The sequence below is a fragment of the Gobio gobio genome, assembly GCF_949357685.1.
Source record: "Gobio gobio genome assembly, chromosome: 16".
NCBI lineage: Eukaryota > Metazoa > Chordata > Actinopteri > Cypriniformes > Gobionidae > Gobio > Gobio gobio.
In genome coordinates this window covers 46,670,794-46,688,408 of record NC_137109.1, presented here as the reverse complement: position 1 = coordinate 46,688,408, position 17,615 = coordinate 46,670,794, and the positions used below count along the sequence as shown (strand labels likewise).

At 40.6% G+C, this 17,615-nt stretch overlaps 1 protein-coding gene across 2 annotated transcripts in view; it reads right to left on the bottom strand.

Moving 5' to 3' along the window:
- loxl3a (lysyl oxidase-like 3a) overlaps window positions 1–6,872 on the bottom strand; it is a 44,420-nt gene extending 37,548 nt beyond the window's left edge. For both annotated transcript variants that reach the window (XM_079838597.1, XM_079838596.1), the window contains exons 1-3: window positions 6,561–6,872; window positions 2,905–3,201; window positions 2,616–2,779 (exon numbers count right to left, since the gene is read on the bottom strand). In XM_079838597.1, coding sequence (XP_079694723.1) covers window positions 2,616–2,779; window positions 2,905–3,199 — 459 coding nt within the window. In that variant the 5' untranslated portion in view covers window positions 3,200–3,201; window positions 6,561–6,872. The remainder of the gene's footprint in view (window positions 1–2,615; window positions 2,780–2,904; window positions 3,202–6,560) is intronic.
- Between the last annotated feature and the right edge of the window lie 10,743 nt (window positions 6,873–17,615).

Here is a 17,615-nt window from a genome sequence, read left to right as displayed (position 1 = left end):
TGTTTGCTTATTGCTCCAGGTCACAAGAACTCATATCAGATTACTTTGAAAAGTAACTGCCACACAATTTGAGCTATCATTATTATGTGACTGTGTATGAAAAATTATCACATTTTCTAATCAAGAACAGGCCAGTATGCTGACTCTTTAATATAAGTGTGATATAAGCATTTTCACATTTATCCTCTTCTGTATCTGTATTTGTTGTTTTGTTTTCTAGTAGAAATATCTAAACATTCTTAAATCAAGACACATTTATTGAAGAACCAAAATGACAAGATATTAAGTCTTGTCATGCTTAAAACAATAAAAATAAATATCAGTCTGTAGGGTAAGAAAAATAAATCTATTTGTCCTGGAAATCATGACAAAAACACCAAGGAAATCTTGTTTTACATTGTAGGCAAAAGGGCAACAATTGTTTTGAAAGAAACCACAGGCAAAACACGAACAACAAAAACCAGTAAAAACATGTGCTTTTAATTCTAAATGACTATGCAATCTGAGAGAGCTTTGTTATTTGACATGTACTTCTAAACAAGTAGTATCACAGCAATTCAACCACAGTAGATTCAGTTAAATCAGGTTTCACTGCTACGTTAATATGGTTTATTGATAAAATAGTGTATTGCAGGGTTGATGTATTTTGTTGGCCAAAACCCAGAAACAAGTTAGGGTGCGTTCACACTTGTCATGTTTGGTTCAATTAAAACAAACCCTGGTGCGATTGCTCGGTTAGTGCGGTTCATTTGAACATATGTGAACATATGTCTGCCATCCGAACCCTGGTGCGCACCAAACAAGCGACCAAGACGCTAAAAAGATGGGTCTCGGTCCGCTTCCAAACCAACTCTGGTGCAGTTCGATTGATATATGAATGCAACACGGACCAAAGACATGTAAACGAACCAAAAACAGGACGTGATGTCACAAGATGCGACGCTACAAGTCAGCTGATTTGACGACGCTGAAAGATCGGTGTATCCAACATGAGTAGAGGGGAAACGTGGAGCTAAGAGGCAGGTAAAGTGCCTCATCAATATATGCAGATCTGCGTTTTTGCACACAACGGAGGAAATCCTCCTGCTGTTTTGATTGTTTTGAACATTTTATGAGGTCTTTGTGAGTTCTCAGCTGGTAAAAATAAAACCATGTGTACACGCACAAAATGATGGTGTTTAATCCCGCACACAGCATTGTTTTGAATGTTCGGTAAGCAAGCTCCATCGCAAAATATACGTCTTAAAAGCCGACCAACCAGGTTGTGACCGTATCCCTATGCCTTTGGTTCGGTAACTTTAGGTTCGCTGTTAAAAATGCCAGTGTGAACGCTAAGAGGTTCAGGACTATATGCATGCGTCTCAATCAGCTCCCTAGTTCAGTAGTCAGGGCACTGATCAGGACATAACTCAATGGGCTGACTCCCTGATCAGTGCACTGACTACTGAACTAGGGAGCTGATTGAGACGCTCCCTATGTTTTGTTTTGTTTTTTTGGTCCAGACCAAATGAACCAAACAACAAGTGTGAACGTACCCTTAGAATTGTAGCACTTTCAGACCCATCGTATCGAAGTCAATGGGTTATGTTAAATGCCTGAAATAGGGTAAATAACTCTTATTAGATATTTTGCATCAGTCATATCACCCTGTAGCCCAAGACTGGTTGCCCACTGAAGCTAAGCAGGGCTGAGCCTGGTCAGTACCTGAATGGGAGACCAACTGGGAAAACTAGGATGCTGCTGGTAGAGGTGTTAGTGAGGCCAGCAGGGGGCGCTCACCCTGTGGTCTGTGTGGGTCCTAACGCCCCAGTATAGTGATGGGGACACTATACTGTAACAAGTATCGTCCTTTGGGTGAGACGTTAAACCGAGGTCCTGACTCTCTGTGGTCATTAAAAATCCCAGGATGTCCTTCGATAAAGAGTAGGGGTGTAACCCCGGCATCCTGGCCAAATGGGGGGGGGGACTATCCCTTTAAACGTCATCAGCCAAACAGGTAAACTCATCTGCAGGAAGCTAGTTGTTTTAGTCTATACGTTTTAAAAAGGAATATTTGTCTTATAAAAGTGCACGGCTTTGCTTCAGAAGGTCTTTATTAACCCACTGGAGTTGTATGGATTACTTTCATGATGAATAGATGCACTTTTTTTGGACTTCACTCCCATTATAAAGCTTGGAAGGGCAATTATATTTTTTTAATATAACTCCCAATTGTGTTCGTCTGAAAGAAGAATGTCATGTACACCTAGAATGGCTTTAGGGGTAGTAAATCATGGGATCATTTTCATTTTTGAGTGAACTATCCCTTTAATGGTGGAGACGTTTAGGTCATGAGAACCTGGTGACGTATTCTAAATACAACTTCTGGCGATTGTATTTAGTACACAATATAAAAGTTAATTTGTGAAGATAATCATGATGATCAAAACATGTAAGAATCATACACTGTTGGTCACAAAGCTTATTTTCTGCAATAATGGGGTGATGTGAACTTCCGGGTTGGCTTGCAAAAATGCATCATCACTGCAGGCAGCACTCTATGTAATGGCATCATTGTTATTTCTCTCTGTTTGCCAGCATCAGTGGCATGGCATTTGAGGAAAATGATCTTTTACCTCAATGATGTTGGAGTCTGCAAAGCCCGGAAGTCTCTCGTCTTTACAGACCACCCCTGCGTCCTCCTGGTGCGTGCAGTCGCTGTTCCCCCAGCCACGGGACGCACATTTCTCGATGCTGTTTTCCGTTCCTCCGCACATGACATTATCCAACCAGATTTTACCTGCAAGGACAGGGATATTTACCAGCCAGGTCAGCTTACAACAGGAGATTTAAAGACTAATAAAATAACTAAACGGCATGAACTTGATAAACTACAATAAAAGTGGCATTTTTTTTTAAACTCACCATTGCCTGGTCCATACTTGGCACTGTGTGACCAACTTAGTGCCTCCACAAACCCTAGATGGCGACACAGAACATGCGCGTTGGCCAAGGTAAAGTCGTCATCGCAGATAGTTCCCCACTCTCCACTGTAAAACACTTCCACTCTCCCTTCGTTGTGTTTGCGAGGGTATCCGGCCAGACGAAACTTCATTTTTCCATCCTGAGATGGTGAGGTGGTCTGGCCGAGACAGGAGGGCAGCCAGACGGTCCATAGCACCATGGCAATCACCGCATCCCACAATCCACCTCTCAGCATGGCTTGAATGTGTGAGAGAAAAAGAAAAGCCAAAAGAGGGAGTGATTTTTTTTTCTTTTATATATATACAGTGAGGAAAATAAGTATTTGAACACCCTGCTATTTTGCAAGTTCTCCCACTTAGAAATCATGGAGGGGTCTGAAATTGTCACCGTAGGTGCATGTCCACTGTGAGAGACATAATCAAAAAAAAATCCAGAAATCACAATGTATGATTTTTTTAACTATTTATTTGTATGATACAGCTGCAAATAAGTATTTGAACACCTGTCTATCAGCTAGAATTCTGACCCTCAAAGACCTGTTAGTCTGCCTTTAAAATGTCCACCTGCTCTCCATTTATTATCCTAAATTAGATGCACCTGTTTGAGGTCGTTAGCTGCATAAAGACACCTGTCCACCCCATACAATCAGTAAGAATCCAACTACTAACATGGCCAAGACCAAAGAGCTGTCCAAAGACACTAGAGACAAAATTGTACACCTTCACAAGGCTGGAAAGGGCTACGGGGAAATTGCCAAGCAGCTTGGTGAAAAAAGGTCCACTGTTGGAACAATCATTAGAAAATGGAAGAAGCTAAATATGACTGTCAATCTCCCTCGGACTGGGGCTCCATGCAAGATCTCACCTCGTGGGGTCTCAATGATCCTAAGAAAGGTGAGAAATCAGCCCAGAACTACACGGGAGGAGCTGGTCAATGACCTGAAAAGAGCTGGGACCAGCGTTTCCAAGGTTACTTTTGGTAATACACTAAGACGTCATGGTTTGAAATCATGCATGGCACGGAAGGTTCCCCTGCTTAAACCAGCACATGTACAGGCCCGTCTTAAGTTTGCCAATGACCATTTGGATGATCCAGATATATATATATATATATATATATATATATATATATATATATATATATATATATATATATATATATATATATATATATATATATATATTCATTTGCAAGGTGTGCGTGAGATGATGCTAAAATAAAGGAAAACTCACTTTCCATGAAACAGCAGGGCTGAAATACTATTAACCACCGTTTTTTATCACTCTCAAAATATCAGTGATAAAAATATATCTGATAATATACAGTGGCATGAAAAAGTATGTGAACCGCTTGCAGAATCTGTGAAAATGGGAATCATTTGAACTAAATAAGAGGGATCATACAAAATGCATGTTATTTTTTATTTAGTACTGTCCTGAATAAGATATTTTACATAAAAAATGTTTACATATAGTCCACAAGACAACAAAATAGCTGAATTCATTAAAATAACCCTGATAAAAAGTTTCTGAACCATTGATTCTCAGTGCTGTGTGTCGTTCCCTGAATGATCCTCGGCTGTTTTTGTGTTTTGTGATGGTTGTTCATGAGTCCCTTGTTTGTCCTGAGCAGTTAAACTGCCCAATGTTCTTCAGAAAAATCCCCCAGGTCCTGCACACTCTTCAGTTTTCCAGCATCTTTTGCACATTTGAACCCTCTCCAGCAATGACTATGATTTCTTAAAATCCATCTTTTCACACTGAGGACAATTGAGGGACTCAAACACAACTATTAAAAAAGGTTCAAACATTCACTGATGCTCCAGAAGGAAACACAATGCATTAAGAGCCGGGGGGTTACTTTTTAACGCATTACTTTTCAATTTTACTCAGTTACTTTTTCACATTATTTGACTGACAGCTCTCCTGTCCCCATGTTGAGAAAAATCGAGAGTAAGTGCAGAGGCGTTGTGTGTGAACAGGTTACTTTAGTTCTAGAGTAAATATGAGCATTTATTTACGAACCTCTCTTGCACAAAGATTCTGTACTCCTCAAAATGAATAAAACCAGTCAAATGCAAAATCAGAATACTATGCAAACCTCCAATAATTAGATGTTAAATTAAAAAAAATATTTGTATGTATTTAATCTACCTTTATTGACCAATGTACTTGCTGCTGACCTTTGATGACTCAGTTAAACCATGAGCAAAAATTACTAGATGTTTTGTTTTTATTGGTAAACTTTTTTCTCCTGCGTCCTATTCTTCCATTATCCAGAATGGCAGCAAAGCAGAGCTGCGCCCTCTACTGTTCATGTGTGAATTTGCATTTTTACCTGAGGCTTATTATTTCAATTTTGGTATGTAGAGGTCTTTACGTTTGCACAAAAATATAACTTTTTTGTTATAAAAAACACAACAACAAAAAAACAAGCCCAGCCCAGGTGGGAAAAAGTAACGCAACACATTACTTTTCTTAAAAAGTAACTAAGTAACTCAATTAGTTACTTTTTAAGGGATTACTTTTCAAAGTTACCTTCCCCAACACTGCATAATTGACTGGGTTCTGCCTGTTGGGTCATTTTGTTGGGTTATTTTGGGGAGTTGGGTTGTGTAATGGGTAGTTTTGTGTAGTGTAAACCACTGCTCTGTTAGGTTTCACTGACGTTGCACCTTCTCAGAAACTACCCAGTCTGCTGGGTCATAGTAACTCACTGCCGGTTTGAAATTTAAAACTGGATCGGTTTGTCAATGGTCATTTTGTCTCCTGAGGTGATCTTTGTGAATAACTTTAAGGTTTGTATTCACTTGTATATATAAAAAAATTAGGCCTACTGTACAGACAAAAATCATCTGTAGTTTCACCCTTTTTTAAGTAAGTTTACCGTTGTTTGCTCCGCTAACATTATTTCACGTTTCCTAGGTTCGCTTGCAATCAAAAGCCATATTGAAGTATCATCTCCCGGAGGAGATTTTTAATCAAAATGAGCTGACATTGGGTAAACTGTGCAACCCAACTTGGTGGGTTAAAACATGTGTAACCCAGCTTTTTGGGTTACTTTAACCCAGCATTTGTTCTTACCCAGCTCTTGGTTGCCAATTGGTTTGTTGTACTGCACACAGCCATTGTGTAGTATAATTAAAGTAAGCTAACTTAACCGCATGCTTATGAAATTATAATGTGCAATAGTTAACTGTGCATGTGCACAGGAATGACAGTATGCATTTAAAGAGAATACTGCAGTTCAGCTATTTCCAAACTTTGTTGGATTTACACAAATTACATCTGACCACAAGTTGGATACACTGCTAAAATATTCCTCAACATCTTTGAATATCATCTTAACTTTAATCATACAATTACAGAGACGTGTTTAAGATCACAACACGTATTCATCACTAGTCATTCATCTTAGTGTGAAGAACATTTTAATAATATGAAGAATCTTTTTCAATTATAAAGAAACTGTTGTGCAATGGAAATTAAAGGTTATTCAAATAATTTTTTTTTTTTTTCAAATTTTTTTTATAGTGTCCACCAAAGATATGAAAAATATTTTTAAATAAAATATTATAGTGTCCATGCTCCACTTACCTGAATCCAGGAGACAGAAACTTGCACAGGTTTTCTGATAAGCCAAGTGGTTGTGGGCTCAGATCAGATTTTATCACAGTTTGATCAGTCACTGGAAGTTTGGAGCATCAGGGGAAATCACTGGACGCTGTTGCTGTCTGCAGAGAGAGAGAGAAAGACGGAGAGCTGGAACTGCCGTGTATCTGCCCGTTTCGCAGGTTTATTAAGAGGAGGCAGGTCTTATGTAGAGGTCTCTCTCAGACTCAGTGAATGGAAATGTCCCGTCATTCCGTCACGTCCTCTCCATTTCTCTCTCTTTTTCTTGCAAAATCTGGAAAAGACTCTGAGGATGCATGTGTTCAAGCTGCAGGAGGAGGAGGGTTGAAATCACGCATTTTCTCCACTCTCTCCTTGTAATTATATTCTTTTTCACGTGCATTTTATAAAGAATTATTCTTGAATAAACATAAAACAATTAAAGACCAACAGCATATTCTAGATCTGAAAATTAGACACCTTACCTGTGTAGTAGTTAACAATTCTCACCTCCAACTCAAGTCAGCTGTCAACTAAGAAACAGCGCCATCTTGTGGGCACGAGTACATTGTGCCCTAGAAGTGAATGGTTTTACTGTCTATGCCTATGGGAAGTTTCCGCCTCTAAACTGTAGAACTAACCGTTGTACATGCATGTCCCCGATTTAAAACTATTCTAAATAAAATTATTTTAACTCATACTTTGTGTGCACTAGATTGTAAGCTACAGTGTAGCACGTACAATAAAGACGGCCATTATCGTAAAATTACTTTAATACATTTCAAGTTATTTAAAAACTATTTAAAAACTGTTTTATTGATTAATCAGCAGGCATTTTTACTCTCTAGGGGGTGACCACGACGTCCCCGTTTTCCGGGGACAGTCCCAGTTTTTGGTGTTCTGTCCCCGAATGGAGCTGTCCCCGGAAATGTCCCCATTTTACAGCTCGTTAAAAACAACCCAACATAAAAAAAGGCCAACATACAGCAGCCTGCTGGTCATAGGAGCAATCGTGTAGTGATTATTTTCACCAGCAGATGGCGCTGGGAGATACGCTGACTCTACTTGGTCGCGCACGCCACTACTTCATGAAGAACTTAAAGGGTTAGTTCACCCTAAAATTTAAATTTGTCATTAATTACTCACCCTCATGTCGTTCGACACCCGTAAGACCTCCGTTCATCTTCGGAACACAAATGAAGATATTTTAGTTGAAAGCTGATGGCTGAGAAAGGCTTCAGATAGGCCTCCATTAGCATTCAGTACATTTACACTCACAAGACCCATAAAAGGCGCTTAAAACGTTGTTACAAAGTCCATCTCACCACAGTGGCTCGACAATAATTTTACGAAGCGACGACAATAGTTTTTGTGCGCAAAAAAAATCAAAATAACGCCTTTATTCAACCTCTTCTTGTCTTCCGTGTGTGGCTCCACGACGCATGCGCGAGAATATGACGTAGCGCCGGCGTTTGGGAATCCATGGAATGCACACTTTAGTCCGATTTGAGCACTACGCCGAGACCTAAAGCACGATCAATGTAGAATTCAACAGCTTAGATACGCGCGTCTTCCTCTGCTTGTAAACAAATCGCTTCTGGGTCATGTGTCCGAACGCCGGATCTGCGTCATATTCTCGCGCATGCGTCGTGGAGGCACACACGGAAGTCAAGAACAAGTTGGATAAAGGCGCTATTTAGATTTTTTTTTGCGCACAAAAACTATTGTCGTCGCATCGTAAAATTATTGTAGAGTCACTGTGGTGAGATGGACTTTGTAACAACGTTTTAAGTGCCTTTTATGGGTCTTGGGAGTGTAAATGTACTGAATGCCAATGGAGGCCTATCTGAAGCCTTTCTCAGCCATCAGCTTTCAACAAAAATATCTTCATTTGTGCTCCGAAGATGAACGGAGGTCTTACGGGTGTATTTAATGTAATTAATGACAGAATTTTCATTTTTTGGTGAACTAACCCTTTAACCGAGAGCAGAACCCCATTATCGTCAAATATCAAAAGAAACATCGTTATCGCTTTCGAGGTAGTAATATAGTAACTATTCATGTTAAATTAAAGTAATACTGTTTGTATGTGCTTTATTACAGAGCCTCAACAGGGGGAGGATTGTTTTGTCCTCAAAAGTTCCGCAGTCACAACACAGTGATTGCCACGCATCTTAACTATAAATATATAAAAAAACTAAACAATTACACTTGCAATAAATACATGTGCAGAATACACATACTTAAACACATGCTTAAAATAAGCCGAAAATAAAAAATAACGACTAAGTACATTTAGTCAGAGTTATTTTCAAGCACAAACGTAACAAAACATTTGAATTAAAAAAAGTAATTTATACAGTATAAACTTGTGAAAATTAAAGTATTAAATACAATTATATTTGTTAAATCGTTTTATTCATTATATATGTAGAAGAGGAAGTTAAGCAGTGCCTTCTGCTGGACACCAGAGCTTACGATCATGCACTGATCACGCGAACGGACGGCCTATCAAAACACAACATTGGTCGGTGAAATTCCTTGTGTTGGTCAATGATACAAAGTAAGTGCTTATTTATCTTGTATATTGCTGTTACCGCTGAGCAAGATTATTTACAGTGACGTTCTTATGTAAAATGATGCTTGGAAGACCCGCGGCTCCGCGTGAGCGAATGTTTGTGTAAACATAAGCTATTTAAACTTAGTATATTCAGAATCGTTTTATGTGAACTTGTTAATGCCATTGTGATATTTCCGCCTAAATTCAAATGATAGTTTGTAAGTGTGATGAATCTGTCAAATGTACACTTAATTTATATTTAGCCTACCTATGCATATAGATGTATTTGGTTCATAAAACTAGAAGTTTAAAGTCCTCGTGAAATCAAAATTGATCATATTTACTTTGTTAGCGCAAATTGCTAGTTTTGTGGTGAACAATCCATCCGTGCAAGTCAATCCGCATCAAAAAATTATTTGGCTCCGTAATCTTTAATCAAAATCTGAAAATGCTCCTCCCCTCTACATTGGTAGGCCTTTTTTGATGACGTCTGTATGACGGCTTGGGCTTCGACACCGACATGCCATCATTAAACACGCTCATCCAACTGCCCGCGAGCTAATAAACAGAGATGGCGAGGAGGTGCGTTTTTTGAATCAAACGCCTACGTTTCTATGTCCAATCAGGTCACAGGGAGGAAAAAACAAACCACGCCCTCTGTTCTGCTCATTTAGTATTCCGTTTCTCTCGGAAATACGTCAAATCACTGAAATAAAGTCGGTTGCAACTTCCGGTTCACTGGGACTTTAAGGATGCACAGTATTTATGTATATTGTATTACAGTGCTGTGTAGACCTACAGCTTTACATTTGTTATGTTGTCTGGCCATATATATGTGGTAATGTTATCCTGTTTATTCTAGATTCACTTAATTTATGTAATTTATTTCTCCTTTCCTTTGTATAGACCACACACACACACACACACACACACACACACACAAACACAGACACCAATGTAACCAGTAAACTTGACGGACATTAAAGTCATTTAAATGGACTGTCTCCGTGTCCTTACCGACACACCATGGCGATGACCAAATCTACCTAAACCAGTCCACCTTTATTACTTCAATATCATTTATGTTGTTTTATTTTTGTAATGTTTTTTGTTAAATCACGTTATAATATTGTTTTGAACGGCTTGTGATTTACAATGGTTATTACCTGTTTTCATTGTTTGATTGTTTTTTTGTTTTTGCGGGTGCAGTGAATTGTATTAAAACCAGACCACAATCGTAATAATCAAACTAAATCATAATAATTATTAATGTTAATAATAATATAGGGAGCCCACAACAACAACGACAACAACAAAAAAACATTCAAAAATATATGGTCCCGTTTTTAATTAATAGATAATAACAAATTAGATTTTTTTTTGGTGATATTTTGACCACTCAAATAGGAAATGTCCCTGGTTATCATTTCCGCTACTTGTCAAATTTTCCTTGACAGTGCTAGAATCATGACAGTTCGTGATTTAATCTCTCGTTTGAATCGGTCCTTCTCCTTTACAATGAATACGTTTGCGAATCAGTAAATCATTCAGTAGACTAATCATAGGCAGTCCGTCCATTCACACGCAGAATCGTTTGACGCGGTGTTACGGTAAATAGTAGGAGGAACACTGAAGACAAACAGATGAATAAATATTTACCTCCTACAATCAACTGATATTAAACCAGCAAATAACCAGTATCTACTGTCAGCAATGAAGAAGATCAAAAAACTCCTGTGAAGCTTGCAAACTAGCCTAAACAGTTTTAAACCAAAAAAGTAACGTTACGGCAACTGGCTGTGGCAATATAATGTTTGTGGATATGTTTTGTTTTCTACTATATCATATTAATAAAAAACACAAAACACAGTGTCTTTTATGTAGCAAGTAATTTCTATGTAACTGTTAACATTAGTATGTTGTGTAGCTACTCCTAGCTGAACTAGCTACAGTGTTTTTAGCTTAGTTTAGCTAAGTACATTTTTCTGTAGTGTGTAATTTATAGTCTAGCTACATTTTTTACATAAAAATTGTCCAGCCTGTTACCGAACGAGACACGAGAATGAACCTCATTGGTTCTTGAGGAACTCAAACATGCTGGGTAATACGAGAATGAACCTCATTGGTTCTTGAGGAACTCAAACGTGCTGCGTAACACGAGAATGATCCTCATTGGTTCTTGAGGAACTCAAACGTGCTGCGTAACATGAGAATGATCCTCATTGGTTCTCGAGGAACTCAAACGTGCTGCGTAACACGAGAATGATCCTCATTGGTTCTTGAGGAACTCAAACGTGCTGCGTTACACGAGAATGATCCTCATTGGTTCTTGAGGAACTCAAACGTGCTGCGTAACATGAGAATGATCTTCATTGGTTCTTGAGGAAGCTCAAATGTGCTGCGTAACATGAGAATGATCCTCATTGGTTCTTGAGGAACTCAAACGTGCTGCATAACACGAGAATGATCCTCATTGGTTCTTGAGGAACTCAAACGTGCTGCGTAACATGAGAATGATCCTCATTGGTTCTTGAGGAATTCAGACGTGCTGCGTTACACGAGAATGAACCTCATTGGTTCTTGAGGAACTCAAACGTGCTGCGTAACATGAGAATGAACCTCATTGGTTCTTGAGGAACTCAAACGTGCTGTGTAACATGAGAATGATCCTCATTGGTTCTTGAGGAAGCTCAAATGTGCTGCGTTACACGAGAATGAACCTCATTAGTTCTTGAGGAACTCAAACGTGCTGCGTTACACGAGAATGATCCTCATTGGTTCTTGAGGAACTCAAACGTGCTGCGTTACACGAGTGATCCTCATTGGTTCTTGAGGAACTCAAACGTGCTGCGTAACATGAGAATGAACCTCATTGGTTCTTGAGGAACTCAAACGTGCTGCATAACATGAGAATTAACCTCATTGGTTCTTGAGGAACTCAAACGTGCTGTGTAACATGAGAATGATCCTCATTGGTTCTTGAGGAAGCTCAAATGTGCTGCGTTACACGAGAATGAACCTCATTAGTTCTTGAGGAACTCAAACGTGCTGCGTTACACGAGTGATCCTCATTGGTTCTTGAGGAACTCAAACGTGCTGCGTAACATGAGAATGATCCTCATTGGTTCTTGAGGAACTCAAACGTGCTGCGTTACACGAGTGATCCTCATTGGTTCTTGAGGAACTCAAACGTGCAGCGTAACACGAGAATGAACCTCATTGGTTCTTGAGGAACTCAAACGTGCTGCATAACATGAGAATTAACCTCTGTGATGAAGGTTCGACGTAGGGTAAGGAAGGAAGAAGACAGGGGTCGGCGTGACTGGGACACGTGCTCTTTATTTATAATACAACTCAAAATAACAGTGCTCGCGGGCGCAAACAGCTCTCAAATTATAGCAGCTTTTAACCACTTTCTCCAGCAGACAATATTTCTTGGCACAGGTCAGGCAGATAGCAGCAGTGGTGTCCCAGTCCCTCTCTCTCGGGCTTCGGCACCACTGTAGTAAACTTGTTTGTACGGGAAGAAGGAGGCGGGAACCGGCGAACAATCAAAGTATTTAATAAAACATAAACACAAAATAAAATGGCGGCGACAGCCCCTCACGGTCGACTGCCGCCTACACACACACAAACACAAAATGAAAACAAAAAGGCTGCAGCCCCTCGCGGACGACTGCAGCGTGCACATAACAAAAACGTCCAGGCCTGGTCCTCTCTCGTCCCTCACTGTCGTCGCTCCTCCTTTATAGTCCCTCACTCCTCCGCGAGGGCCGAGATCGCTGCGGCGCGCAGCTGGCGCTCATCCTCCCTGATGAGCGCCGCCTTGTCCCGCCCTCACGGTCCCTCTGCCTCGCTGTTCGCCACAACCTCATTGGTACTTGATGAAGCTCAAACGTGCTGCGTTACACGAGAATGATCCTCATTGGTTCTTGAGGAACTCAAACGTGCTGCGTTACACGAGTGATCCTCATTGGTTCTTGAGGAACTCAAACGTGCTGCATAACACGAGAATGAACCTCATTGGTTCTTGAGGAACTCAAACGTGCTGCGTAACATGAGAATGAACCTCATTGGTTCTTGAGGAACTCAAACGTGCTGTGTAACATGAGAATGATCCTCATTGGTTCTTGAGGAAGCTCAAATGTGCTGCGTTACACGAGAATGAACCTCATTAGTTCTTGAGGAACTCAAACGTGCTGCGTTACACGAGAATGATCCTCATTGGTTCTTGAGGAACTCAAACGTGCAGCGTAACACGAGAATGAACCTCATTGGTTCTTGAGGAACTCAAACGTGCTGCATAACATGAGAATTAACCTCATTGGTACTTGATGAAGCTCAAACGTGCTGCGTTACACGAGAATGATCCTCATTGGTTCTTGAGGAACTCAAACGTGCTGCGTTACACGAGTGATCCTCATTGGTTCTTGAGGAACTCAAACGTGCTGCATAACACGAGAATGAACCTCATTGGTTCTTGAGGAACTCAAACGTACTGCATAACACGAGAATGAACCTCATTGGTTCTTGAGGAACTCAAACGTGCTGCGTAACATGAGAATGATCCTCATTGGTTCTTGAGGAAGCTCAAATGTGCTGCGTTACACGAGAATGAACCTCATTGGTTCTTGAGGAATTCAAACGTGCTGCGTTACACGAGAATGAACCTCATTGGTTCTTGAGGAACTCAAACGTGCTGTGTAACATGAGAATGATCCTCATTGGTTCTTGAGGAAGCTCAAATGTGCTGCGTTACACGAGAATGAACCTCATTGGTTCTTGAGGAACTCAAACGTGCTGCATAACACAAGAATGATCCTCATTGGTTCTTGAGGAACTCAAACGTGCTGCGTAACACGAGAATTAACCTCATTGGTTTTTGAGAAGCTCAAACGTGCTGCGTAACACGAGAATGATCCTCATTGGTTCTTGAGGAACTCAAACGTGCTGCGTAACACGAGAATGAACCTCATTGGTTCTTGAGGAACTCAAACGTGCTGCGTAACATGAGAATGATCCTCATTGGTTCTTGAGGAACTCAAACGTGCTGCGTAACACGAGAATGAACCTCATTGGTTCTTGAGGAACTCAAACGTGCTGCATAACACGAAAATGAACCTCATTGGTTCTTGAGGAACTCAAACGTGCTGCGTAACATGAGAATGATCCTCATTGGTTCTTGAGGAAGATCAAAAGTGCTGCGTAACAGAAAGGGACAGAAAGCTCTCATATTTCATCAAGGCAAGGCAAGTTTATTTGTATAGCACATTTCATACACAGTGGCAATTCAAAGTGCTTTACACAGAAATGAAGTTAAAATATTCGTAAGTGAATAAAATAAAAATATATATAGTATAACAGTTATAATAGGAATTAAAGGGGTGATTCCGTGTTTTTTTTCTAGGCTTGGTTGTGTTTATGGGGCGCAGTATAACATGTCTTAATACTTCTTTTTTTTAAAAACGCCGTATTTTTCTTATATTTTACCTTTATTCCACACCGCTGTCTCCACTGTCCTTTGAACGGCTCGTTTGCTTCCTGCTTCTGTGAAGCCCATGCCTCCAAAAAACGCAATGGTCTTAGATTGGATACTGTGCGTTCACACCACCGCCGGCGAGAGCGTCAAAGTGGCCGGAAGTCATTCATTCTCAATGGGAGCCCGGCGGCGAGCTCCGGCGAGAGCGGCGCGGCGCGTCTTGGACGATTTGGGCGTCGAGGAGAGTTGAAGTCAGGTCAACTTTATGGTAATGAGCTATGACGCGGTTCGGCGGCAGCCAGCGGCAAACAATGGGAATGTAGTAGTGCTCCACTTGAGATGATTCTAGAGAACGCAGCGCTGTAAACTTCGGTTCCTACCACATTAGTTCCTAAGCAAAATAGAGGAGAGGTTGATCACTGCTGGTGCGGCGGGTTTGATAAGAAGACGCGCAACATTATTTATCCACCACACAAATGGCTTTTAATTGGTTTATTTTGTTAGCAAACATGTAACTATAATTGTTAAGTTCTTTCCATCGATCTGCTTTTTTTAAACTTTCACATTTAAATGATTTCATGAGGTTATATTATACGGTTATACCCTACTTGTGGTCAGTCAGCACAAATGCCGGTCAACATGATTGTTTGCTTTGCAGCCCCTTTAAATGCCGTTTCAAAAAAGACCAAGCATTCGATCTACGTCAGAGCGGCAGCGCGTCCACGAATCTTTCTACAGCGTCGATGGCAGGGCGGCCAGAGCGAAGTTTGACGCTCTCGCCGGCGGCGGTGTGAACGCACAGTTAGATGGCCAAATGTAGTTTGTAGTTCTGCAACAGCTCTCTCTCTTTCGTAATGACTGCGGCGTGGCCTCGCCCACTTTGTTGCGTGTTTTGGGCAGTGTTTATGTTAATAGCAAGGGTTTATGATGTCACCAACCCGGGAAGAAGCTTGTTGTAGTCCAAACCAGCCGTTTTTGTAGGCAATAAACTGCCATAACTTAAAAAAACAATATCTCCGTTTGCATTGAACTTTCAGTTCGCTGTAACTTTGCAGATGCTGTTTATGCTCAAGCAGCAACATAACACACTAACTAAAGTTTAAAAAGGGAAATCGCATGCAACCACCCCTTTAAAAGAATTAGAAAATAAAGATGAAATCCCCTATCTGGGGTGGAAGAAATTGGAGAGTCAGGTTTTCTTTAAAAATATTTGTCAGGTAACTGTGCCTTTAGACAGTACCCTTACAGACAAATCTTCTTGGCCTTACTTGAGGGCATTCTCTAGATGTTTTACCCGTCAGAGCAGATCTAAACGGGTCTTCCTCGCACCGGAGGGAGTACTCAAAAAAAAAAAAAAAAGATTTTGTCAGGTAACTGTGCATTTAAACATTAACATTACAGACAAATCTTCCTGGACAGGAACACCAGGGCTATCTCTACTTTGTTTGACCGTTAGAGCGGATCTACACGCTCCTTCCTCTCACCACCAAGGCTATACAGATCTATCCGTCAGAGCGGATCTAAACGGATGGATTTCGATTTATCGCTCCCCCGTCTCTAAACCTCTTCCACCCAGACAGCCTTAACAAAATAAAAAAATAATAAAAAAATAAAAAGTATAATTAAAACAAGAAATAAAAACAGGGTTAAATTGAAACACAAAATTAAAGTGCAAGCAGTTCGGACAAAGCACAGAGCTCATTCAGTAAATGCATAAGATAAGGTGCAATCAGTCGGAGGTACAGTGGCACAGCTCATTCAGTAAATGCACAGCTGAACAGATGTGTTTTGAGTCTGGATTTGAAAGTGGCTACTGTTGGAGCACATCTGATCTGTTCAGGAAGCTGGTTCCAGCTACGGCTGGCATAATAGCTAAAAGCAGACTCTCCTTGCTTTGAGTGAACCCTTGGTATTTCTAATTGAGTGATCTGTTGTAGGGGTGTAACGGATCACAGTTGATCCGTGATCCGTACGGATCACGACCCACGGTTCGGCACGCACGTGACCCGTGGATTTATTGCAATTTTTTTTTAAACTTGTGGATTAATCTGAATTGTTTAGCGATCGCAGACTAAAAGATGATGCTGAGTTTCAGAGAAACACATGTGTTCACGTGAACAAGGCATGTTAATCAGTCAACAGTGGCTAGCGGAGAAGTAGAAGAACTTGAAAATCCTACCGCATCATTCAAATCGCGTGTATGGGAGCATTTTGGTTCCCCGTAAAATATATTGATGACGAAAGAAGGGTGGTGGACAAAACTGTAGGCAGTGTGGCATGAGAAAGCCATATGAAAGTGGCGCATACATCGAGAATGGCACCTGCTGACGCCCGTTTCGCATACTCCATTTGCAGTGCGTATGCGGTGCGTATTTTTTCCGCACCCTTGTTAATGGATACAGCTTTCACACTGCACGCGGCTTCGGTCCGTCAGTGCGTTCCAGGAGCGCGCTGTGCTGCGATCATTTCCGCACACCGAGTCTAGTTTTTGATGTGCTGGGGCTGAATTAAAGTGACAGCGAATCCGCGTTAAAACAAACATGTATTGATGCGAAAATCTAGTAATTCCACCACAGATGCATATAATGTAAAGTCTTTTCTGTTTCAAAGTCAACACATGGCTTTTTGCCTCAAGTAAAGCAAGGAAAACGGCCTTTAAGTAAACAAGGAGAAATAATGGAGAGCACCTGTCCTTTCTTGGAGGTGAAAAAACAAAGTTCTTTATGACCTTCAGGATTTCTTGTAAAAAGATTTAAAAACTAAAGAAAAGACGACAGTCGGTTTTTGTCTATCGTAAGTTTTAATTTAAAATGTTTATTTTAACATTGTCTATTGTAGGGCTTACGATTAATCGAAAAATAACCGAAACCGACATTCAGAACCGCTAACCGACGTATTTTTCCCATGCCGGTTATTTCGGTTTTCACGTGACTCCGCCCCGTCAGTCACATCAAGTGCAGTTTGCAGGCACACAGAGATGCAGGAGCAGTTATCTGTGTTT